We start from the raw sequence: 25,906 nt of genomic DNA, 5'->3' as shown, positions 1-25,906 counted from the left end.
CCACTTATTGCTGTGCTCCACTGCCAGCAAAGAAGAAGCAATAAAAACTTTTTGGGAAGGGTTGGGAGGAGCATAAACTGGTAAGTGTAAGTTGAATAAGAAAACGTGTTATTTGTGGGGGAAAAGTCATGGGAAAAGTACGTGTGACACAAAGAGTCACTTAAAAAAGGAACAAAGTTACACATGGAGTGCATGACACAGGAGAAAAGGTTACGAATTCCTGAGGCTTTCCATGGAAGGAGGAAAGAGCTTGCATGTCTAAGTGGGCAGGAAGCCACAGGCACACAGGGACCAATAGGAATGTGGGTAAAAGGAAAGATGTGTGAGTTTGCATTATAGAAAAAAACACAAGAGAAGGAACACAAAGCAAAACAAAGGCAAACAGGAAATAAAAGAAGAAATTGTGTAGCTGTTGTAGAGGAGGAAATATGAAAGGACAAGGATTTGTCTCCTTTGCTGGAGGGACAATCTCCAGAACTGATGCACCAGTGAAAGCTGAGAGCGAATTCCAACAGCTCCCCCAGGGATCACCCTTCTCCCTGGCACTGCCTGCACAGCACCAACCTGCACAGTTACTGCTCTGGTACCTTGGAGATGAAGATGCCTTCATCAGTGGGATCAAACGGATTGCCAGCATGGCCCTTTGCTCCACCCCGGATGCTGATGCCCAGCTTCTCTCCTGGAGCCTTTTCAATGCAAATTTCCTGGAAACACAGAAAAGTCTCCCTGTTTCTGGGCCAAGTTCAGCTGAGGGAACTCTCCTCCGAGCGACCACAATTCTAAATGCCCTGAAAAGGGCCTGAATTACCCCATCCCTCATCTGGCAGTTTATTCCTGTTGGTGAGGACCTGCCCTTTTCTGTTCATGCTCCCATCTGATATCTCGTCATTCTCTGATGACAGAGTCACCATGGCCACGGCACGAGATCCTCACCACTCCCCAGCTGGAGATGCACTTACAAGAGACTGGATTCTGCCAAAGGAGGAGGAAATTCCAACCAGGAGTCTGGTTGTATCCTAGTCCCAGACCTCCAGCCCGGTAAGAAACTGCCTCCAGAAACAACCCTGTGTGATTCCCTCCCAGCCCTCTCACTTGGAACCCACCTGCATCCCAGGTGGAGGTGGGTCTCTCCGGACCACCATGGTGAGCTCCTGAGCGTTGGAGAGCAGCGCGTTCACGGCTTCCTGGTGGGTGGCATGGCGCAGGTCAATGCTGTTCACCTCCAGAATCCTGTCCCCGACGCGGAGCCCGCTGCGCGATGCCAGCCCCCGGGGAATGACCTGCAGAGAACCATCAACACAGCTAGAGAAGGGAAGCCCATCTCTCCTTGGAGATGTGATTGTGTCCCCAGGCATCCTCCAACACCCTGCAGGCCTGCTCTGACTCCTTTTCTGCAAAGTTCCCTAAGAGGTGACGTATCTGGGAACACTGGTGAAGAATGAAGTGGGATGTGCTTTGAGGTCCATTTCTGTATGTTATTCTCATATTCCCAATTTACTCTGAACCAATCCTGTGCTGTTTTGCCATTATTTTGCCCATGACTGTAACCAGGACTGACAGCAACTCCAGTCCTTACCCAGTGCTCTACAGGGGCTCCTGAGAGCTACAGAGGGACTAAACCTATAACCAAACCTGTGTTCCTGGTGAAACAAAGGAGTCAGCAAGGAAAGGGTGAAACCTGTGAGCACATGGGCAAGTAGGGATGGCGGGAAAGAGTTAGTTAGGCTTTGAGAAGAGCAAATCCTGCCTCATTGACCTGCTGATGCACTCCAAGAGAAACCATGGGCACATGAAGGAATAGATCTGGCAGACATCACTCCTAGAATTCCCAAGCCCTAACAAGCCACAGGTGTCAGAGGAGTCAGATTTGGCATCCCCAAGTGACAAGAGAAGTCAGGAAGTAGAAAGGGCTCAGCAGGAATCCAGCATCCCTATTCCAATGAACATGGATGTGCAGGACTGTGAGGGAATGGGCTGCACACAGTGGTCAGCCTGTGTGCTGTCCCTAAATGGCAAATGATGTCACCACTGGAATGGAAACGTGGGATCAAAGGACACTGGCCTGAATGCAGCAGAGCAGTTCTGGGTGTACCAGTAGTCACACACTCATCCCACCAGCCCTTTCCCAGTAATGACTGGCTTTCTGCAATGCCAGCGTCTCCCCAGGACTAAGTAAAGCCAACATGAACTCAGCAATTTCAAAAGCTAACTGGGATTCCTCCAAAGGGTTCAGCATGGATTATATAGGTTTTTTTACATGCCCACAGATGGCTCCAGCAGCAGCAGCACATCCAGTGCAACCCTTCACACATCTCCCTCCTACCCCTTTATTTCACAAATCCATCCTGTACGTCTGGACTCATCAAAATCCTTCACCTTAATCCCAATAATCCAACAGCTCAGGAACACTCAGGGCAGCTCTCCTGGGACTCTACCTTGGAGATGAAGACACCTGGCTCATGAATCCCAAAGGGATGACTGGAATGGTCACTGCCTCCGACGATGCTGAGGCCCAGGGGACCACCTGCTTTCACCAGGTGAATTTCCTTGAGGGAACAAGAAGCAGTGTCAAAGGGAATGAAGGATATCACATACAGACCACAAACACTGACACAGAGTCAGGGAGGTGAACACTCACGGGACAAAGGGGTTCCCCATGTGGTACTCTGCAACCTGGAGAAGAGCTAGAATGGGGCTCCAAGAGAGCTGGAGAGGGATTTTGGACAAGGGCCTGGAGTGACAACACAAGGGAAATGGGTTCCCCCTGAAAGTGGGCAGGGTTAGATGGGATCTTGGAAAGAAATCCTTCCCTGTGAGGGTGGGAAGGCCCTGGCACAGGTTGCCCAGATAAGCTGTGACTACTTCATCCCTTTTTCAAGGCCAGGTTGGACAGGGCTTGGAGCAAGCTGGGATATTGGAAGGTGTTCCCACACATAGCAGGTTGTGGGTCTGGATGGGCTTTCAGGTCCCTTCCAACCCAAGCCTTTCTACGATGACTTCTCCAGGCTCCAATAACCCAGCAGGCTGGTCCCCATCACAACACCAATCTTTCAAATGAAACCCAGCAGGATTGCACTGTCCCCCATTCCAAAGCCAAGCTCACCTCGATAGGGTACTGATCCTCCAGCCCTTTGGAGAGGTGGTTCCTCTGCGGCGCAGGCGTCTCCTCGGGCGGGCTGTCCCCGGGGCCGGGGGGCGGCGGGGGGGAGTGCATGCGCACGCGGGGCGCGCCGGGCGAGTCTCCCTCGCCGGGCTGCTCCGCGCCCTCTCTCTCTACCAGCAGCACGATGGTGGGGGAGGCCGCGGTAAGCAGCGCTACGGCCTGATCATGCCTGGCTTCTGTCATGTCTACCCCATTGATCTAGAACAACCCGCAAACTCAGCGTCAGACCATCACCCCGGCGCTTCCCGGCATTCCAGCGCTCAGCCAGGCCCCTGAGGAACCCTGTCCTGCTGCACGTGGCTCCCGCTCAAAGGCCTGTGCCCCAAAGCACCTTGGAACTCTCCCAGCTCCCTCTGACCTGGCAAAGGGACACAGGCACCTGCTCATTCCCACCTGACCCCAATCCCCTTCCTAGACAGCTTTTCTGCCCCTTTCCCACGTTCCCTGCACACCTGGTGCCCTGCAGCACCACTGACATGGTGCTCAAGAGGACCACGCAGGCCAGGTGTGATGTTCCACCTCCCACAGCCAAATGTCTCAACATGGGAGAAGCAGAAACAGTGATTGCCAGAGCAGTGCCACACCACAGGTATGTGCCGAAGCACCTGCTGCCTTGACACTGAGCCACCTGCCCTTATGAGTCACCCAGAGCCCAGACACGGACACTGAAGGCACAATTTGATGGGTGACAAGACCTGTCACTGGTCACTGGGCCACTGGCTGCTCATGCTGGGCAGGGTCATGGTAGCCTGGGGAAGATGCCAGCTCTAAGGCATTAAAAGCGACCCCAGGTAGAGAGAGACTTGAAACAACAGAGAGCCTTTCCTACAAAATTAAGATTTAAAACAGACTCCTTAGAAACTCAAAGGACCGGAAAGGACATGACTGCTCTCCATGGATGTACAAGGGGGCATAAACCTGAGGAGAGCCAAGCTGAGGGAACACAGCCAAAACAAAACTTGACAGGAAAACGTTGAAACTGAAAATTAAAAGGCATCTAGTCATTAGGTTCTGGAAAAGCTTTCCAAAATGAACGATGAAGACATGAAAACAGCAGCTGCCAAGATGGGGTTTGATCAGCTCATGAAATAACAACCTGACTGTAACAGTCACAGCAACTGGGCTTTGTAGCCCAACTCCCCGCTGCCTGATTCCCAGAAATATTGTTACTCCCCAGCTCCTTCACAGAGAGCAGTTTCTGGACTAAGCTGACACACACCATCTGACAGGACTGCGTCCAGCCTCCCTGTGACACTCCCAGCACTCACCCAACCTGCCCTGTCCCACCTATAGCTGTGGGTACTGCTCTCCTTAGGACAGGGAAGGAGAAGCACAAGTGGCCCTGTACTGTCCTGGGAACTCCACAGTGTCACCTCTGATGAGAGGACTGTCCCCAAAGGGACACCTCTGGCATGACCCAGAAGGATGTCAGGGCAGCAGCTGGCACGTGCCCGCAGGAAGGATGAAAGGGACGTGGGAAATGGCTGCTGAGCACAGGACACTGGGCATCAAGCAGGAAAGGTAATAAATTAACCACATAGGTGCACAGCTCTTAACGGAATGCAGGTAACAGACGAACGGCTCAGACACTCCCGGATGGATCCTTAATGCAATCACCAAAAGCAATCGCCAAAAGCAATCACCCAAAGGAATCACCCAAAGGAATCACTCACGTTAGAGAAGTGCAACCAAGCTTGGCAACTGATTTGCAGAAGAAATGGAGATTATAAGGGCGTGTCTCAGCACATCTCTTGTAGGAAAGGGCCAAGTGGCTGCAGGAAGCTCGAAGGAGGTGTTGTGGGAATATGCAGCACTTATTATGGGATGTTTAACAGAGCAGAAAGAGGACTGGAGGTGAGGAACAAGCACGGGGAAATACAGAGGGTGGAGAACACGAGGCTGCTGGTCAGTGCTGGTCTGGCCAAGCCCTGGGCCTGAGTCTATATCTGCTCTGCCTTCTCCCCACATTCTGTATGTTCTGTGCCCAGTTCACTCTGTTCTGGGTACATGTGCGAGAGCTACTGGTAAAATTCAAGCTGGACTAGCCAGCAAGTAGGAATCCAAACCATGGGAAGACTCAAGAAGTGGCCCAGAAGCTGGATGAAAGGCTTGGGGTCTGACCAAAAAGCCTTGAAGACCTCGATGCTTGGGGCAGAGGCTGGAGACCTGCAGACACGAGCATTTACTCGAGTGAGTGAGGGAGTGGTGTGCACGTTCCACCAGCAAACTGAACCCCGATGAGCTGGAGGGCAAGACCAGGGAGAAGCTGGCTGTTGCTCCTGCTCTGTGAGGATACTTGTGCTCAGGTGTGCACCTGTAAAGGTACTGCCCCCTTCCTGCCCCTGTGATCTGGAACCAGCTGTGTCTGCAATGTGTTCCATGTTTGGAGTCTGCCCTTATCCCTGCTGATGGCTGCACCTGGGAGCAGGGAAAGCAGCAGCCACATGTCCAGGGGATTGGGAAGGGAGGATTCCTTGGATTCTCTGATGGTTAACAAAAGCAACATGCAGGAGAGACTTGACTCTTTTTGGTTCTATCACCACATCAAGGGCAAACAGACTCATCGAGTGGGAGCAAGATGATCTTTAAGGTCCCTTCCAACCTAAGCCTTGCTCTGACTCTACGACACTACGATGACACCACACAGACCTACCACAGCACGACCCACTCTCATTTCTCACATCCCCTCTGCTATTTTCCTGTCCCTGACAGGATGAGAGTGGTCAGACAGGGTCGGACCAGAAGGGCACAGCGGTGCCTCCCCGGAGCAGGGACCAGGGCATAGGACTCCTGGAGTCAGAGGTGCATCACAGGTAACAGCCCTTGGTGCATTTTACCCAGTAATTCTCCACTACCTGGAAATCCTGGTGGCTCCCCAGCTTTGGGGCAGCTAATTTTCCATGGCCTTTATCTAGCTAGAGAGCAAGGCCAGCCACGCAGCATGGCTCTCCATGGGGAAGGGACAGTGTCTCTCCTTTCCCTGCTCCACATGTTTCTCTGTGTGCCAGGGAACTACATTATCCTGGCAAATCTGTAAGGGGTCACACTGCCTCATTAGGACTTCATGTGTCACCGACCACTATCTTAAATCTCCCCAGAATCAGTTTTCTTCCCAGTCCCATCCCAAAAAAATCAGCTGCCCTTACCAACTGCTCCCAATCCTGCACTCTCCTTGCTAGATTCCCATCCCACAACTCCAACTCTCCAGCACTCCCCCCAGCAGGTCCCTGTCCAGTGTCTTCCCCCACCAAAAAGACTCCCAACAAACACAGGAATACAGAGAAGCTGGGAAGTGAGTGACAGTCACTGGGGAGTATTGAGGAGTGTTAACTCAGAGGGGACGCCTAGGCTGGGCTCTTCAATCCATGTGCTCAAAGCTCCCTTTCTTAAAAGTCAAAGGAGCAATCCCAGTTCTCCTGAGGAGAAGTCCAGGAGGATTTAGAGCACAGGGGAAGAGCAGGAAGCTGTGCTGTATTTATTTTCTTAAGAAAACAGGAATTCTTTGGCAAAGTGAGAGCTGAGCAGGACCAGGAGACCATGGCTTTGGAAACAGGCCCTGCCTGAGGGACCCATGACCTCTGTACCCAGCAAGGGTCCTCTCCCTCCCCATGCAGGTACAGGCAACCGGCACCCACATCCCAGAAATCATGGCACCTTGGAAGCTTTCCAATAGAACTGGGCAATTGCTGCTTCAAGAGATTGTGGTAAGCAGACTTGGAAGTGATGGGAATAGCCCTGGTGAGTATTCTCCTGAAAGGTAACATGTTCCTGCATTCATCAGAGGTGAGCACAGGATCTGAGCTTCAGTTGGTGCTCAGCACCAAACCTGTAGGGCCACACACACCTCAGCACAGGTAACGAAGGGATGTCAGGACTAATGACAGCAACGCCTCAGCCACGTCAAAATCTGGCAGAGGCCTGAACTCTGTAAGCCCTGAGCTCACACATCCCGTAAGGAATCCACTGCAAGCTATTACCAGGGAATTAGATCTGCTTTTCCTGTGAAGCTGCCCATGGATATAAATAGAGCTGCTGAAGCAGAGTGGAGACAGGTTTGACTTTTGAATCTGTTCTGAGATTTTTGTGTCCTTTTTACCACAGGTTGAGCAAACCAACCCCAAACGATGGGCCTCAGTACCACGAGCAAATCCAAAATAATTCAGTCTATCTGGCATTAATCAGGGTCAGGGCTTGATTTAGGGGGTGGGAAGCACTAGAAGACAGGGAGAGACGCTATACCAGTTCAAGCTTCCTGCCAAGACACCAGTGTCAGACCTGGGCCTGAGCTCCACTAAAATGTTGCACCTGAGCAAATACAACACAGCCCCAGCCCAGGGATAGAGCAGACAGAAGCCAGCACTGACAAGGCTGTATCAGTGTTTACTCACGCCAGCGCTGTGGTAACACGTGCTCTTACCACAGCTGCTGGGCCAGAAACCCACCACCAGCACCAGGATGTTGGAGGTTTCCCTCAGAGGCAGCATGCGAGCATGGGAAGAGGGTCAGGAGGCTCAGGACAGGCTCCCCGCAGGAGGGGAGCGAGGACCAGTAGGCAGAGACAGGAGGTTAGAGCAGTGAGAGCCGCACGGACAGGACGGGAGACTGGGGCCAGAGTTCCAAGCAAAGCACTGAGGTACCCCTGACCTGCTCCACAGCACCCTTGGGCAGCTCCTTCTGCTCCAGCCCACGCTGACCCTGCTATCCCACTGCACCCCAAAGGACTCCCCCTCTCCCCGTGGCAGAGCCCCCAGGCTGCCACCCAGGCTCCAGAGGGACACCAGGCTGGGGCAGTGCTGCCATGTCCCCTCCCTCCACACCATTTCTGGGGAAAGCACTTGCATGAAGCATTTGGGAAAAGGGAGCTGTAACTGTACCCACCACCAGACAGGGTACAACCACCCAAATTAAATGCTCTCCCAGAAGGCTCAGGAGCTGAGAAAAGGACCCCCAAAATCCAGCTCCAGTAACAGAGAAGCAGCCTCTGCACAAGGAAGGGCATGGAGCCGAGTCAGACCCTTCCTTGCACACTCACTCACCGAGATGACCCGGTCTCCGACGTGCAGGATCCCATCCCGGTGGGCTGCACCACCCTCTGCGATCCGGGAGATGAAGATCCCCTGGAGCACAGTCAGGAAGGTCAGCCTGGGCTTTCCCTCACCTGAGCCTGGCTCTCCAGATCTGTTTCCAGACACCAGGCAGGTCTCGGTCCTCTCCTGTCCACAGACCCTTCCCCTGCCCTGATGCTTCCCTTTTGTTCCCCACTCCACACAAACCCTCTGCTCACAGAGCCCCTGGCAGCAAAGCCTTCCCGGGCCCAGAGCCTGGAATCCGTGCCAAAAGGGCAGTAGTAGGATTAGATGTCACTGGCAGGGATTTGGGAGCCCCAGCCCCCTTCGTTCTATAAAAAAGAGGGAGAGGGATTTTGGACAAGGGCCTGGAGGGACAGCACAAGGGGGAATGGCTTCCCACTGACAGAGGGCAGGGATACATGGGACATTGGGAAGGAATTCTTCCCTGTGAGGGTGGTGAGGCCCTGGCAACAGGTTGCCCAGAGAAGGCTGCCACATCCCTGGAAGTGTTCAAGGCCAGGTTGGACTGAGCTTGGAGCAACCTGGGCTAGTGGAAGGTGTCCCTGGTCATGACAAGAGGACGGAATAGGTGAGGTTTAAGGTCCCTTTAAACCCAAACCATACTGGAATTCCATGATTCCCTGACTTAAGAGCATCTGGCTCTCAGAGACCACCCGGACCACCAACCCAGGGCCAGGCTGCACTGCTGCACGCCCAGGGATGAGGAAGATTCGGGGATCCCAGGGGATCAGAACTGACCATGTCCCCAGCCCGGTAAGGAGTGGAGCCCTTGCCACCAGCAATGCTGAAGCCGAGGCCCTTCTCGTTGCGCATGAGGCAGGTGGAGAATCTTTCGGTGGCAGGCGCTCCCTCGGGACGCTCGGGGAAGCGCAGCCCCCCACGCCGCTCCCGCGGGCTGTAGTCGTCCTCGGGGCGCAGGGGAGTGACGGTGATGGCATTCTCTGGCTCCACCATCCGCTCCCGCAGCACCGTCATGGAGACGGAGCTTCCCGACCCCCGCAGCGCTTCCACGGCCACGTGGTGCTCAGCACAGTGCAGGGACACGCCGTTCACCTAGACACAGAGAAGAGACAGCCCTCCCTCACACACAGCCCTCACCTCAGCACAGAGCAGAGACAGCCCTCCCTCACACACAGCCCTCACCTCAGCACAGAGCAGAGACAGCCCTCCCTCACACACAGCCCTCCCTCACACACAGCCCTCACCTCAGCACAGAGCAGAGACAGCCCTCCCTCACACACAGCCCTCACCTCAGCACAGAGCAGAGACAGCCCTCCCTCACACACAGCCCTCCCTCACACACAGCCCTCACCTCAGCACAGAGCAGAGACAGCCCTCCCTCACACACAGCCCTCACCTCACACACAGCCCTCACCTCAACACAGACAGAGCAGAGACAGCCCCTCACCTCAACACAGAGCAGAGACAGCCCCACGCACAGCCCTCACCTCACACACAGCCCTCACCTCAACACAAACAGAGCAGGAACAACCCTCACCTCAACCACCGCTGCCTGAGGGAAGTGGCTCAGCCCTGCCATACCTGGGCCTCGTTCCCACAGGTGTGCCCAGACCTCTGGGAAGTTTTCCTGCATTCCCATAGCACCTGCTATCTGTCCCAGGCCAGAGTAACCCAGGAAAGGCCTTTCCAGAGGAATTCTGTCCCCACAGGGAGTTCTAAATTCCCTACACCTGTATCATCCCTACAGGCAACATCCCAGACAGATAAATCCCCCCACCCAGAACCACCTCCACCAACAAAATTCAAGAAAAGTCAACGCTGCTAAGGCCTACACAAGTCCCTCTTCATCTTCCAGAAGGGACATCCACCTCCTCACACCCTGGAACACCCAGAACTGTCAGTGTGACAGTCCCGCAGTGTGGGGAATGTCCCAGAGCAGATCATCTTGAGAGTGGCACGTAAGGGGAACCAGGGGATCAGGCCCAGGCAGCCTGGGGTTGTGACAGGCAGGTCCTGCTTGAGGAACCTGATCTCCCTCTGTGACAGGATAATCCGCTCAGTGGCTGAGGGAAACGCTGTAGATCTATCTGCCTGTACTTCAGCAAAGCCCTTGACACCATTTCCCACAACATTCTCCTGAGAAACCGACTGCTCGTGCGTGAGCCAAAATGTGCCCAAGTGGGCAAGAGGCCAATGGGACCTGGCTTGTATCAGCCATGGTGTGGCCACAGGCCCTGGACAGTGACCTCCTGTGCTGGGCACTGCTGGGGCTCTTCCAATCCTGGGGGGATGTCTGGGGTCCCCAGGAGTGGGACACTGAGGGGATGGAGCATGTCTGGAGAAGGGAATGGAGCTGAGGAAGGGTCTGGAGCACCAGAGTGGCTGAGGAAGCTGGGGTAAGGGTTAACCTGGAGCAAAAGAGGCTTGGGGGAACCTTAGAGCCTCTTCCAGTGCTTAAAACAAGCTCCTAAAGAGCCAGAAAGGGACTTTGGACAAGGCCCTGGAGTGACAACACAAGGGGGAGTGGCCTTCCACTGACAGAGGGCAGGGATAGATGGGATATTGGGAAGAAATTCTTCCCTGTGAGGGTGGTGTGGCCCTGGCACAGGTTGCCCAGAGAAGCTGTGGCTGCCCCATCCCTGAAAGTGCTCAAGGCCAGGTTGGACTGGGCTTGGAGCAACCAGGTCTAGTGGAAGATGTCCCTGCCTATGGCAGGGGGTGAAGTGAGATGAGTTTAAGGTCCCTTACCACCCAAACAATTCCCATGACTGGCTCCCTGGGTTGGAACTTATTTTACAGGGTTCACTTCTGCCCTGCCCAGGTATGCAGAGCTCAGCCTGCTGGGGATGTATTTCTTCCCACCTGGGTCACACAACACTTCAGAGCTAGGCCAGAGTAAATGCAGGAGCTTATAAAGCAATAAAAGATTCATGGTAACATTAATTAAACAACTATCTCTGAGCCAAAGGAATTTTGTTTAGCTCTTACACATCTCCTAGTGCTTCATTTGGTCTAAAACACATGTGATGCAAATCCATTCCCAATCATCTCATCCCTCCACTCTAAGTACTCTGAAGCATTTGCTTTGTCACAGGAGTCGAGTCCTTACCTCTAGAAGCTTGTCACCAACACGGACCCCTGCGCGAGCTGCAGGACCCTCTTCAGACACACGGGAAATAAAGATGCCCTGGAAACAAAACCATCTATTATACGTAGAGCCCATTCCTTACCCCTTTGGAGTGCAGAGACCCCTCAGTCCCCTCAGATCCAAGGAGAGGGGTCAGTCCCTGGCCAGTCCTGAACCCAGAACGAGGGAACATGGCAACCACATCATCCTGCTCAGGAGCTGGGAAAAGGGAACAGAAACCTCATTGCAAGGCTACCCTGAGGTGACAAGGGGGACAGAAACCCCACTGCAGGGCTGCCCCCAGGTGATACACAAGACCAAGGAATGACATGTTAACCCTCTTCCAGTGGAACTGGAACATGACACAACTGATGCCACCAGGTGTGGAACAACCCCACACTCTGTGCCCCAGGACACAGCTGGGAAGGAACCTGCTGCTCCCATGGCTGCTCCAGGTCAGACCATCCCAGTTCAGGGGCAGATGTCTGCTCGACCCCGTCAACCTCTTGCTTTGGGGGGATTCAGGGCTGCTCCCACCTGGCCCCGAAAGCCCACACAGCTCACACGTAAGGACACCCAACCGCCAGCCACAGAGAACCAGTCCCCAAAAGCAGGTGCCTCAGCAGTGGCACAGCCCAGGTCTTACCTCATCATCCCCCTTATAGGGGGTGGAGCCCTTGCCCCCCGCGATGCTGATGCCCAGCCCCCCCGTCTGCCGCACGATGGTCAGTGTCAGCTGGAAGCAGAAGGGACAGTGGTTATGGGTCAGTGCACCCGAGAACAAGGTACGACTCCTTTAATAAAAAATAGTAACTCCAAGTCATCTGCTGCCACACTGGGGGACCCATGGCGCCTGTGAGTGAGCCGTGGCACCAGTGAGTGAGCCGTGGCACCCGTGGGTGAGCTGTGGCACTCATGCCTCAGAGGCACCAGCACCACAACACATGAAACACACAAATCCCTCCCCACAGCTGAGTCCTGACCCAACAGTCAGCTTGCTCACAATGGGACATATCAGAAGGGGATTCCACCACAAAGCAAACTGGGCAGCCACGGACTGGGGCTGGATCACGGAACAGGGACAGTGTTCACACCACAACCCGGCTCTACCATGGGGCTCCCCTTGAGTGTAATTCCATAAAGCCACTGGGGGATTCCTGGTCACTCCAGCTTAGTGTGCAGTGACAAGGATGGCACCTTGTCCAGAATACTCTGGATGGATACTTGGCTTTGTTGTATTGACGGAAATCAACACACAACTCCAAAACCCCATCTGCTCTGTCCAGATCCTCTGCTTCCCTCTGCCCTAGCTGCTCAGGATCACAGCTGAGCAATCCACAAGCCTCTTCTCCTTCCTACCTCCCACCTCTACATACCCAATTATGCCCACTGCCAATAGTTGATCAAACTTGACCTGAAGCTGTTTCTTTTCAGGACACCAGCATGAACCATTCACAATGCCACAGTCATGAGAAGGAAGACAGGGAGCATGTGGTAGGACACAGGGAAAGGAACAGGATAGACAGGACTCTCTCAGGGCCAAGGACCAAGGAGCTGGTGAGCTAAGTGACAGAAATGAGCAGAGACTGCTGTAGAGAACCACATTTGCTGTCCTCCACGTCACCTCTTTGGAAACAAAACCCAGGATGGAGAGAGGCTGCTGCAGAGATGTCAAGCATCAGTGTCAGCTCTACGTGGCCACAGCATGGGCAGCAAAGGGAGCAGGAGACTACCTTCCAACCCTCTTTCACTTCGACAACGACAGAACCAACATCTTGTGGAGTTCCATACTCTGCTAAGTTTAAAACAAAAACCAAACCAAAAAAACCACTGCAGGAAACATGAAACAAACCTAGGTGCTCTGCCAGTTCCTTTGACATCCAGTTAACAGCACAGCAGAATACTCTGGGATCTTCCCAGGGATATCCCTGATTCTAGACCTACCATCAGTTCACTGTCTCTGGTGCAATAGCCAGAAACTGAACAAAATTCCAAGTTTTGGAATACCCAAGTAAGACGGAAACAAGGTAGTGACAAGATAGCACCACATCTGAGACAGCCCAACTCAAACCAGCTCCAGACAAATGCTTCTTGCATGACCAAGTCTATTAGGAACTAATTACAAACCCCAGGTTTTTCCATTCAGAGCCACTGGACTCCAAAAATGCTCTAAAGACTCACATCTGTATTGTTCAAGGAGTGTTCGGACAATGCTCTCAGGCACATGGTAGGATTTTTGGGGTTGTTCTGTGCAGCAGCTGGACTTGATGATCCTGGTGATGAGGAAATTGTGTAATTCTATATTCAACACAAAAACTTCTAAGGATGATAGAGAACCAGGTCTTCAGGCAAGGATTACAGACTAGTCTAACAGCAAGATCCCAGCATTTACGAGGAAGACAGATGATGGCTCTGCTCAGCACCTGAATCCCTTGGACAGGATCATGATTTTGGACAATGAGGATTGTCTGATGTCACTGGTCACAGAAAGTGACTTCCAGTTGCATGGGAAGCTGATGATGTAAACTAACAGAAAGATATACCACAAACCCCCCGGATTTCACACGTTCAGCAAACCAGTCTAAAACCATGGGGAAACCTGCCAGAAAAGCCAATTGGCCTGAGGGGGAAGAACCTTCTGTCCGTCAATGTACACTGAAAAGCAAAACACCACAGAGAAAACAGACCCAATTAAAAACACTGAAACAACTGCAGCAAAGGGGCTTGAATCAGACAGGCTGGAAAGAAGATTTCAAACTCCAAAGCAAATCAGTTCTCCCACAAAAACCAGTGTGGTGAGGAACTGAATTGGTGGATGTTTGTTTGAAGTCTATGCAAAGAGTAAGTGATGTGAATATGAATCTTAAGAAGAAGGACCTGGATCCAGCAGCCTCTAATGGCCCTTCATGCTGCAGTCCAGGCTGTTTCTTGCACTAAACCCTTAAGTTACTTGTTCCCCAAAGCTCCTCTTTCCTAAGGCTGCTTCTGGGCTGCCTGGACTGCCATGATGTTGGACTGGCACTGAAACCACAGCGCAGAGCTGCCCCCAGCACAGACAGCTCAGCTCCCTCCTTGCCATTGCTCCTGCCATGGAGTTTACTGGGTATTTTATTCTTTGTGTATTTTTCCCCCAAAGCAAGGCATCCACCCACAGCCCATCTCAGATGATCCAATCTTCTGCTTCCCACCAAAACTCGCTGCTTCTTCCTCTGCAGAAAGAACAAGCCTTCATGGAGAGCACACCACACTCCCAGTTCCTCAATGGGGGTCCAGCCCTGCATGGAAAAGTGCTGCAGTGTGAGGAGAAAAGTGGGGAAATTGAAAAAGCTGCCACATCAGCTTTGAGCTGCCATCCTTTCCCCTGGACTCCCACTGGGAACCCATTCACCATCAATGGCACCAAATATGACCCAGGAAAGCAGTTCCACCTCTTCCCCTCAGTCCTGCCTGTGGCTCTGCCTATGCCTCTTTGAGGACATACCAAACATGAACCAGGGCCACCCCAACCCACTATTCATATGGTTTTTAGTAGAACTGTCTTTTAAAATGGAATCATGGAATAGTTTGGGTGGGAAGGTACCTTAAAGCTCATCCACCCACCCTTCTGTTAACAGATTCACTTGCTTGTGCAAGAATTCCCAGCTTTCAAGGAGCAACTGTACACCCTGGAAGTGCTGCACACCTGGACAGATTCACTTTCAAGTAGCAGCCAGGGACATCTGGGTGTTGCCCACCAGATTTGGGGCAGTCTGAGTTTGCTGCTGTGCCGTGCAACTGATCATTGAGGACCCCTGTAGCCTGTCAGGGGCATGGTGGACACTGAGGCAGTGACCAACCACTGCATCCACAGGACTCAAGGGACAAAGCTCAGGGCTGTTGTACTTGAGAGCTGCTGAAAGACCAAGTTCTTCCTCCAAATACACCCAGGGGCGTGGGGTTCAAGGGCTTCACATCCAGAAGACAGAAAGTTTCTGCCAGCATGGGCATCAATTTATAAATGGTTGTACACATGGATGCTTACAGCTGGAGTCAGTTTGTCAGTCATGACAAGAAAGACATCAAAGGGCATCAGCAAGTCCAGATACAGGAACAGAGCTGGGGCAAGGTCCAGAGCACCAGGAGCAGCTGAGGCAACTTGGGGTGGCTTAACCTGGAGAAAAGAAGGTTCAGGGGACCATCTCAGTCTCAACAACTCCCTGATGGGAAGGGAGAGCAAGGTGGGGGGTCAGGCTTTGCTCCCAGGTAACAAGGGACCAGACAAGGGCAAACAGTCTCAAGTTGTGTGAGGAGAGGTTTAGGTGGGATATTGGGAAAATTCCTTCCTGCAAATGGCTGTCCAGCCCTGGCATAGATTGCTCAGGACAAGGGTGGAGTCCTCATATCCGGAAGTGCTCAAAAACCACATGGATACGGCACCTGAGGACATGGTTTAGCGGTGAACATGGTGTTGGTGCCGGGTTGATGGTTGGACTTGATGATCTTCAAGGTCTTTTCCAACCTTACTGATTCCCTGACTCTCAGTGTCCAATCCTCGCACTTACATGTCCCGAAACATTTATTTGAGACTGTCATACTGACACAGGAAATGCACACTGCAATAAATAATTTGGATTTATGTTCAGACAGACATATGACGATGGACAGGTGTCACATGAAGGTGAGGGATCCCACCTCAACAGCAGCTGAAGAATCCATTAAATGTCATCAATAACCTTTTCAAAACTCAAAAGGACTGGATAACTTGTGTTCAAAAGTCCCAATATTTGCCTAAGATCTCTGAGATGCTTATAGAGCATTTCCAAAATTCTGGTCTTTTGATACCCTGAGACCCCTTATATTGTGCTGACGGACTGAGAGACTACACAGGATGATGCCTGTAACCATCAGCTCCTCATCCAGACACCATTCCAGAGGAGTAACTGAGAGACACATGTGGCTCTTACCAGGCACACAAATGGATCTCATGAAAAACAGCTGAATTTTATGAAAACCAGGTCTCTCAAAACCCAAACTATTTCATTCTGAGAAGACTCCAGACCGTGGCTGATGAAGTGAAGATTCATTAAGCAGACTTGTGCAAAACATGGAACCTGTGATCCAAGACCTGGCACTGATATAATCCAGTGCTGGTACAGATGTGTGCTGTACAAGCCAAGAACCAGGTAAGAGTCATTGGGAGAGAAACAAGAATTTGGATTCTGTCAAGATGTATCAGGCCTGGTCTTACTCTAAAGCAGATAGAATTGAAATAATTCCGTATGAGGGAAGGCTGGGAGCCTTCCAATTAAGGAGGGGGAGATAGATCCTTTTTCTCTTTTCGTGCCATTAATAACTTTATAGAAGATGATTATTCCATGTTTGTAATCACAAAGGAATTAGGGGTATTCAATGGAACTCAATAGGATACCAAATGAAATATCAGTGGCAGGCTTAAAAAATGCTTTTTAATATAAACCTCAAGTAAATTACATAATTTATTGCCACTAGATTCTGTGGAACTGAAATGTATAAAAAGAATGGGAGAGGATCAGACAAAATTGTGGATGGCAGCTCCATGGTGCCTTGTACACTGGCACCAACAGCCCAGAAATCTTGATCCACAGACTGCCAGGAGCTGAGCACCTACCACTGAAAGCACTTCTTTGTCCTGCTGACGTCTGGGCCCCTCACCTCCTGTCACTTCGCTCTGACAGCACGTTCAGTCAGTGTAATATAACATAACATGTCAGTTTGTATCTGTCACAATTATAGCCTCAAGGTTTAGGTTGGACATCAGGAAGAATTTCTTCCCAGAAGGGGTTATCAGACATTGGCAGGGGCTGCTCAGGGAGGTGGTAGTCACCATCCCTGGAGGTGCTCAGGGAATGACTGGACGTGGCACTCAGTGCTCTGGTCTGGTGACAAGGTATGGATCAGTAAGAGGCTGAACTTGATGGTCTTGGAGGTCTTTTCTAACTTAAATAATTCTGGGATTCTGTTCACCTTGGGTGCACACAGCTGGGACATGGAAGAGCAGGAGCTGGAGGCACTGATTCACCAGGAAAGATGAGAAGAGCTAAATCTGTCTGGCTTTGGTCAGTGACAGCTCATGGGGACAAGGAGACAGGCTGAAAATATCAGTGAGCAAAGGGGAGATGGGAGATTGCTATGTGACTGCTGAGAGCTAAATTAACCCCAGGCAGTGGAAAAGGAAGATGAAGGAAAAGCAGCCCTGGCAGGAGAGCAGCAGCTGCACATGGGCTGGAGGTTTCCTGGCTCTGATGTCATTCCTTCCTCTGTTCAACGGGTTTAGCTCTCAAAGGAAAGGGTACTCGGAGGGCAGAGATGGTGGGCACAGTGTGGAGGAGTTTGAGCACTTCACTGACTTCTCACTGAACACCTCCACAAAACCAACACAAAGTAGAGAGCCCTGAATGAGACCTTTGACAGCAGCACTGGGAACAGATGGGACAGGGGACCAGCCATGCTCAGGGTGCTGCTCTACTCTTGCACGTACCTCCCCCAGGAGACTCAAGGACAGTGACCACATTTCCCAAAGGGAGAAGGAAGCAAGGATGCCTTTTTGAAACATGAAATATGGTCACATTTGAAGCATAAATAAAACCTGAGGTTCCTACAGATACATGAATATTCATATATCATATGAGACTCCCATCTGATAGTTGTGCAGCCTATAGAGATTCACAGCTCTAGAGATTCATATCAAGATTAAGCATATTGCTGTGTGTCTATATAAAGATATGACTTCATCTTGGTACATGAAAAAAATGTTTGCAGTGAAAACAATCCTTCACTGGGACAAACTCCACAGGAAGGTGCTGAGTCACATCCCTGGCTGTGATGGGCCGAGGTGCTGATAACCTCACCAAGGCTCCTTCCCTACAAAACCTTGGGCCTTTCGAGGCCCCTTCAGCCTGGGCTGGTTTATGATTCCAGGATTAATTCATGAACTCCAGAAAGTGGGACTTAGGAAGCTGGTACTTCCTCCTTATCACCACTGGGAGCCAGCTTTGTCGTGGGCACAGAAAAAGAAGGGAATCTTCAATGGTCTTGGCTGACCAAACTATGGAATGCAGCAGGACAGGGTCTCTCCGGAAATGAAAACACTCAAATGCTTAAAGAGAAGCAAAACAAGCATTGTTCAAAGCCACCAATCCTCAAACCATTTCAGAACACGAAACAGGACAAAAACCTACACCTGGATTCAGCTGGAACACGTAACACTAAAACACATTCTATTTCATCTCTTCAGCAGTAGAGAATTTTTATTCCTGTTCTTACTGACCCTTGTGTGGTGAAATCCTTGGAGCAGTCATTCTCTTTGCAGCATTCCACTATAAAATTCCACTGGAGACTCTTCTCAGCCCAGCAATTTCAGACTATTCTGAACGTCTGTTTTGCCCATCATTTAATATACAATTACAAGACTGCAAAGACTGGGGAGTTTACAACTCTCCTAAAATCTACTTCAGTGCTGTGCTGCCAAGGGCAGGCCTTGCAGGAGGAGAGCATTTATCCAAGGAACAGCGGAATACACGGAAAACTCACTAAACCTGGCATCACCTGCTTTAAAAGACACAAGCAGAGACATCTCTATGTGCACCTTGTTTAGAGGCCAACCCTCCCCAAGCCCTGAAGGATGCAGGAAGAAAAGCTAAAGGTATAATAAAAGTATGAACAAAGGTGGCTAAAGAGAATTCCCATCCAGGAACAGGAACTGCCATATTTGAAATGGAAAAACAAGTATGGAATTTAGTGAACTAAGGTCTGAATAAACTCTCTCATGTTGTCTACAGGCACCAGACCTGAGTTCAGATAAATCAGGTGAAAGAAAAGGCAACGAGAAAGGCAGGGAATAAATGGAAATCTCTCTTACCAGAGAACACCATAGGAATTGGGTTTCTCTAATCCAGCAAAAGGAAGGCTGGAAGAAGCCAGACAGACTTTGGTCTTCATAGAATTACACCAAAGACAAGCGGGCAATGGGTCAGCCAGCAGGGAAGAGATTGGACAAGATAAAATACAATGAAAACAACGAACTAACAAATGACAGATTAAAAGTAAGTTTTCTAATCACTCCAGAAGCAGAAACCTGGAGAAGTTTTGGGGCTCTCCCTGGAGGAGGAATCTCTGTGTCTGCGCACACTGCGTAACAGGATGAAACAATCCGTATTTAACAAAAAGTCTGACTGACTTATTAACCAGAGCATAGTGTTGGGTTGCCCATCGTGGTAGGAGACTTGACCTCAGCACTTCCTCCAAATCATCTGTTATCTTCCTGGCAAGCTCAGCTTTGTTGTTCCTGAGTTGAGTACAGCCCTTTTTCAGCTAAATTGTATCTTCCAGAAATGCCAATCTATCCCAGTCTGGCCTCATTCCAGTGCCCACATCCAAGCTGGGGATTGTTTCCCACCACAAAGTCTTGGAACTTTCTGGGAGTTGCTGTTCTCCTCCCCTGACACAGTCAGAACATGCTGTGGCAAACAGGGACCAGTTTTAAGGCAGGTAAATGCTTCAGCCCCCATAATTTCTACGGGGGTTATTGTAATGCCTGAATTTTGTACATAACTCTGGTACCAAGCAGCAAAGCCCCATGTCTGATACACACAGGGCATCTGCCTAATGCAGAAGCGAGAACTGCATTTGCTGTAGCACTGTATTTAAATACACAATTGTCTCTCCATCAATTGCTTCTCTGCTGCTTTCTGCTCTCTCTGTGAAAGCCAACAAGATGATTGCGTGACAGAGTGGAACCAAAATGATCCTGCCCTACTCTTGGAGCAGGGAAACGAAACTGCAGACAGTCCTGCATTTGTGTGAGAAATCATTCTACACTTTGCTCCTTAGTCCTTAAAGAACTCTGGATCAGATAAAACTTGCAACTGAAACAGGGATCAATGATGATGAACCAGCAGCAATCACTCAAACAGTCTTCAATCTGCGACACTTTGTGGGTGACTTGTGTCCAAATCGTGCCTTAACAGGTCCAAATGTGAAGCTGTACATTTACAGGAAGAGATCACAATCCCACCTCGAGATCACAATCCCACCTCCAAACTGGAGGCCTAGGAAAGGTGGCAGAATACTGGTCCCAGTTGCCCAGAAAAGCTGTAGCTGCCCCATCCCTGGAAGTGTTTAAGGCCAGGTCAGACAGGGCAGGGAACAACCTGGGATAGTGAAAGGTGCCCCTACCAATGGCAGGGGGGTGGCACTGGGTGACACTTAAAAGGTCCCTTCTAACCCAAACCATTCTATGATTCTATAAAGAACACCGAGGGCCCTTCAACCCAGTAGGAAAAGGTCATAAAAAACATTTTGATGGCAACAAAGTAAAAGCCAGACAAATTAAAACAGAAAATATGGCACATTTTTCTTCGCTCAGGAGGAACTCAGATCATCTTAAAAATTAAGTGAGAGAATTGTTGTATCTTTTCTTAACATCAAAAGGACTCCACTCTGTCATATTCCAGTTAAGTCAGGTGAGCAAACAGAGGTGATGTGACCTCTCCAGCACCACACAAGAGGTTTATTAAACTTTTCCGGGTTTAAAATTTATGGGTCACATTGTGGGAAAATCAAATTTGCTGCATAAGAATTCCAAGCCTGACAATGCCCTGATGAAGCACACACCCCAAAAATGAAAAACCAGAGCAAGGGGAAGAGCTCCACATGCGCAACAGCAATGAGCAGCCCCACGCAGAGGGCCAGGATGGCTCCCAGCACATCCCAGTGGTCCCCACTACATGTGCTGGCCTTTCCACAGCTGAATCCCTGAGGAGGGGATGCTCCAGGAGGCACAGGATGGCTCCCAGCACATCCCGATGTTCCACATGACGTATGCCAGCCTTTCCAAAACTGAACCCTTTGAGCACAGGATGCTCCAGGACCAGGCTGTGCTGTCACATCTGCTGCTGGCAAATACTAACTGGTGCCAGGCTTGAGGCTGGCATTCCAACACAAATGGTGACAATTCCTCAGCAGTTTCCACAGGATGAAACTTCTTCAAGGAGAAGATTCCACTCACTCCTGACGGCAGAGCAATGGGATGTAACACCTGAGCAGCAGCAGCAGCAAGGAAGTTAACATCCAGGATCTTCGGACACCTTTGCTCCTCCCCAGGGAGCAGAATGGCAGCGCCTTCTGTCCAGGAAGCCTTGGGCAGAACAAGAGACAAAACCCCGTCCATGTCCCCTGGCAGCAGAAGCTTCGGCAGTGCAGAATCTTCTGTAGCTCCTGGACCTGCAGGGGCTCTGCAGGACATGGGTTAAGGCTGGGCACACCCAAGGATGTGGATGACACCAGCCACTGCTACAGCAAAGCAGCATCGGGCACTGAAACACAGTTTGGGACCCTCCTTCCACTGCTCCTGCAACCTGCGCAGAAGCTTTCCAGGCTACTCCATCAGAACTATCTGAAAACAGAGTTCAGGTCTAACCTCGTGCCATCAAACAGGTGCTCAATAAGCTGCTTTTCTCCTCTCAAAGCCTCTCTACATCCCAGTACAGTCACTTCTGTAAGGCACATGGGGATGGAGACAAAACACTGGGAACAGAGCCAGCCCTGGAATCCAGATATCCACCGTCAGATATCACACACTTCAACAAAGTTACTCTTTCGGTGCAACAGAGCCCCGTTGGCACCAATAGCAACAGGAGCTCTGGGTGTACCAATGTTGGGTGTGCTGGCAGAAGTCGGGCATGGCTCTCCAGGTCTGCTCCAACAAGCTCAGCCTCCAGCTCACGACTATGGTTGAGGATTAGGGAACACACAATCAGGAATCAGTAGTCCCTTTTCTCTCAGGGCTGTATTAAATCATATAAAGGAATGTGATAGCAGTATCGTGAACTTAAAACTGTGCTGCTCAAGGGCACCAGGCTCTCTGCTCTGCAACGCTCTTGGCTCAGTTCCATCAGCCCACTGATTCTTCTCGAGGAATCATCCCTGGAAACAGCAGGCAGATGCCATTTGGAAGCATTCAAGGACAGGCTGGTCAGGGCTTGGAACAACCTGGTCTAGTTGAAGGTTCCTTGCTGAGCACTCCCCAGAGCTGTAGGACAATCAAGTATTTCAAACCAACTTCCCAAAGCTGGTCTGCTCTTGACTTCAGCTACCACCGCCAGTCTGGGGGATCTCTAGCATGCTGGTCCTTGGGAGCTGCATACCCATGTTCTTCCTCACAGTACGGAACAGATCCGTGCAATAGGGGGCTGTGCTGAGCAGACATCAGAGCCAGTGTGGGGTCTCCAACCAGCCACACCTAGGAATCACAGAATCATTTAGGTTGGAAGAGACCTCTAAGATCATCAAGTCCCACCTGTGACAAATCCCCAACCAACTCTGTTAACCAGACCAATGCACTGAGTGCCATGTTCAGGCATTTCTTGAACACCTCCAGGAATGGTGAACGCTTCCAGGGAAGGAGTTCTAGGTCCTTCCATCAGATGTAGGTGCAGCAAGGGCAGGAGTAAAGGAAGAGGTGGGCAGACTGTATCCCAGTACAAGACTGAGGTTTCTGGAGCACAGCCCCCCAAGGAGAATTCTGCAAATGGAGCAGGATGTCCAACAGCTGGAGAGAATGTCTGGGAACAGTGACTTCCCAAAGGAACGGGAAGAGTAATCATGAAACACCAGGCTAAGTTGTTTTACCCTCAGTGACAGAAGATTACATAAAAGAGAAATTCAATAAATACTAATGTGGTTTTCAGGGACCTAGAGATGTAGAAAGATGGAGAAATCTTCAGGACCCACTAACAGGGGACCACACCTGAGCCAGCTCATGTTCTGCCTGGTGGAAAGGATTTGTCACCTCCCTCCTGGAAAGCCTTACTCCAAAACCAAGAAAAGTCTCCATTTTACACCTGAGGGAATAGCAGAGCCAAGTTCTCAGAGATGCCCAGGCCACCAGTGCCAGGTGGCACACGGGTCTGGTGGCCCTGTACTGTCTGTCCTACGGGAGAAATCTCCGTGTGAGCTGTCAACATGGATGCAGTTTCTGCCTCTTGCCAGCGGCAGGAGCACTCTGCTTCCAGCAGCTCCCTGGAAACCTGCCTGCAGTAAAGTACTGACCCCATAGATCAGGCACTGACCAGGCACTGAAAACCTCGAGACAAATGCAGGAAGCTGATCACAGACAGAGGATGAGCCAGTCAGCCAGCCACAGGCCTTTAACCCTTAGTACAGACACTGTCCCCATGCCAGGGGCTTTGTGCTCCCTTTGATGCCACCTGCCCCCTTCTGACACCTCAAGGTGCTGCATGTGAAGCCTTGAAGGGATTTGAGGGAGGCTTCAGGAGATGCACAAATCACTGGCTCCAGTCCACTTTCCTCAGGCAGTGGCACAGTGTCCTGAGTGAGATCCTCCTCCTTTTACCAAAGGGTCAGTACACAGCACTCAGATGATCCTTGAGGTCTCTGCTCCTCCACGGCTACCCACACGTCCAGAAATTTCTATTTATTTAATTCCACTTCTCCACCAACACACAGCAAATAGGGACCGAACTTCCCACCTCAGCCCCATTGGTTTTTACATCCTTTCCATCTCACTCCTGCTCTGCAGCAGCCACTCTCACCTCAAGGATGGGAAAGGAGGAAAAGGGTAAAGCAAGGAAGAAACAATCATCATGTTTATGATCAGCCAGGTCCAGAAGCCACTTGACCCAGAGAGATCAGAGTTCCCCCTACAACAATGGGTGAGGCTGGGAAGCAAATCAAGCAGGCTGGATGATTTTTGGCAGAGAGAGAACAGTAGGAGTGGTACAGACCTCTTCCTCCTCAATGCGAGCAGGTTCAATCAGCAGATTATTGGCTTGATCAAACGACACCCCCTGTTAGGACAGGAACCAGCAAAGAGGCATGCGGATTAGTGGAGCATCAACCAAACCCGCCACCACGACCACCACCACCACCCAACACACGCACGCCACGCCGGAGCTGATCCAGCTCCCGGAGTCACTCCTGACCACCACAGCTCCAGAGCTGAACCCACTCCAGGAGTCACTCCTGACCACCACAGCTCCGGAGCTGAACCCACGCCCCGAGTCATTCCTGACCACCACAGCTCCGGAGCTGAACCCACTCCCGGAGTCACTCCTGACCACCACAGCTCCGGAGCTGAACCCACTCCAGGAGTCACTCCTGACCACCACAGCTCCGGAGCTGAACCCACGCCCCGAGTCATTCCTGACCACCACAGCTCCGGAGCTGAACCCACTCCCGGAGTCACTCCTGACCACCACAGCTCCGGAGCTGAACCCACTCCAGGAGTCACTCCTGACCACCATAGCTCCGGAGCTGAACCCACGTCCCGAGTCATTCCTGACCACCACAGCTCCAGAGCTGAACCCACTCCTGGAGTCACTCCTGAGCACCACAGCTCCAGAGCTGAACCCACGCCCCAAGTCACTCCTGAGCACCACAGCTACAGAGCTGATCCAGCTACCGGAGTCACTCCTGACCACCACAGCTCTGGAGCTGAACCCACACCCCGAGTCACTCCTGACCACCACAGCTCCAGAGCTGAACCCAGTCCTGGAGCCATTCCTGACCACCACAGCTCCAGAGCTGAACCCACTCCCGGAGTCACTCCTGACCACCACAGCTCCGGAGCTGAGCTCACTCACATCCCAGCTCCAGAGTTGACCCCTCAGCACCAGAGCCCCCACTCCTGCTCACCAGCTCACTACTGCCAGGGCTGCTCATGGGCTCCCAGAGTGCCCAGTGCCAGCACACTCCTGCCAAGGGGCATTCCTAAGGCCAGGTTTTGTTCATGCTGGCACCCTGAGGTCATGACCCCTGAGCTGACCACCACTAGCTGACCTCACTCCCTCCATACCAGGTCACTCCAAGAAGAAGGAAGGGTTAAACACAGGAGAAGGCACCGAGGAGCCTGTGGTGCCACAAGTTGCTGCACAGGAATGAGCAATCCCAAACTCAACTGCACCAATCCCTTTCTCTGGTGAAGAAGTCCATCCTGACAGGCACCTGGGATCCTGCTCCCAAGCACAAGAAGCCTCAGGATTTCTTCTGAAAACCAACTGTCCTTGCAACAAAACCCTCTGGTTTTAGGATTCAGCCTCCTGCACAGCCTGTCCTGCCTCCTCCTTCAATACACCTCTTGCACAAGCCTCCCTGCACAGGGACACTGCTCCCTACATCCCCACTCCAGGAATGCAGCTCAGGAGGCAGCTCATAAATGTCTTCATGGAGCAGGCATCCAACCCAGCCCTACAGAAAGGAGAACTGAGTCCCAGGCAGAAGGTTAAGCCGACAACCAGGGTAATTTCTGACAGGTACCTCACCCCTGAGCAGACATCACAGGCTCTGCCAGTGGGTCAGTGCTTCCTCAGCTCTGAGTCCCCAGCTAAAACAACCTTTTCGGGTGAGGGCATTCCCAAGTATAGTAGGTCTTGGATGAAGGGGACTTGGGACAGTTTCAAACATTCCTTCTGAGGAACTTCACCAACAGGGGGAAAACTGCATGTCTCATCCCTGGGGAGCACAGGATGAGCTGCATCGGCTCAAGCAGAGCAAAGCAAGCATCCACTGAGGGAAAGGCTTCACAGACAA

The 25,906-nt window shown here is 51.4% G+C and overlaps 1 protein-coding gene across 29 annotated transcripts in view; it reads right to left on the bottom strand.

Annotated features, from left to right (window-relative positions):
* The window catches only part of SCRIB (scribble planar cell polarity protein), a 97,678-nt gene that overhangs the window by 39,248 nt on the left and 32,524 nt on the right, over positions 1–25,906 (bottom strand). For 27 of the 29 annotated variants that reach the window (XM_082291445.1, XM_082291471.1, XM_082291450.1 and 24 more), the window contains exons 16-24: positions 24,103–24,165; positions 11,988–12,077; positions 11,324–11,401; positions 8,992–9,306; positions 8,200–8,280; positions 3,104–3,361; positions 2,436–2,546; positions 1,104–1,280; positions 588–704 (exon numbers count right to left, since the gene is read on the bottom strand). In XM_082291445.1, coding sequence (XP_082147571.1) covers positions 588–704; positions 1,104–1,280; positions 2,436–2,546; positions 3,104–3,361; positions 8,200–8,280; positions 8,992–9,306; positions 11,324–11,401; positions 11,988–12,077; positions 24,103–24,165 — 1,290 coding nt within the window. The remainder of the gene's footprint in view (positions 1–587; positions 705–1,103; positions 1,281–2,435; positions 2,547–3,103; positions 3,362–8,199; positions 8,281–8,991; positions 9,307–11,323; positions 11,402–11,987; positions 12,078–24,102; positions 24,166–25,906) is intronic. The other 2 variants (XM_082291470.1, XM_082291448.1) reach the window with 2 other exon arrangements.

The sequence above is a fragment of the Coloeus monedula genome (genome assembly GCF_965178545.1).
Source record: "Coloeus monedula genome assembly, chromosome: 1".
NCBI lineage: Eukaryota > Metazoa > Chordata > Aves > Passeriformes > Corvidae > Coloeus > Coloeus monedula.
Note: the sequence above shows the minus strand (reverse complement) of the source record. Positions and strands in the feature narration are given on the sequence as shown.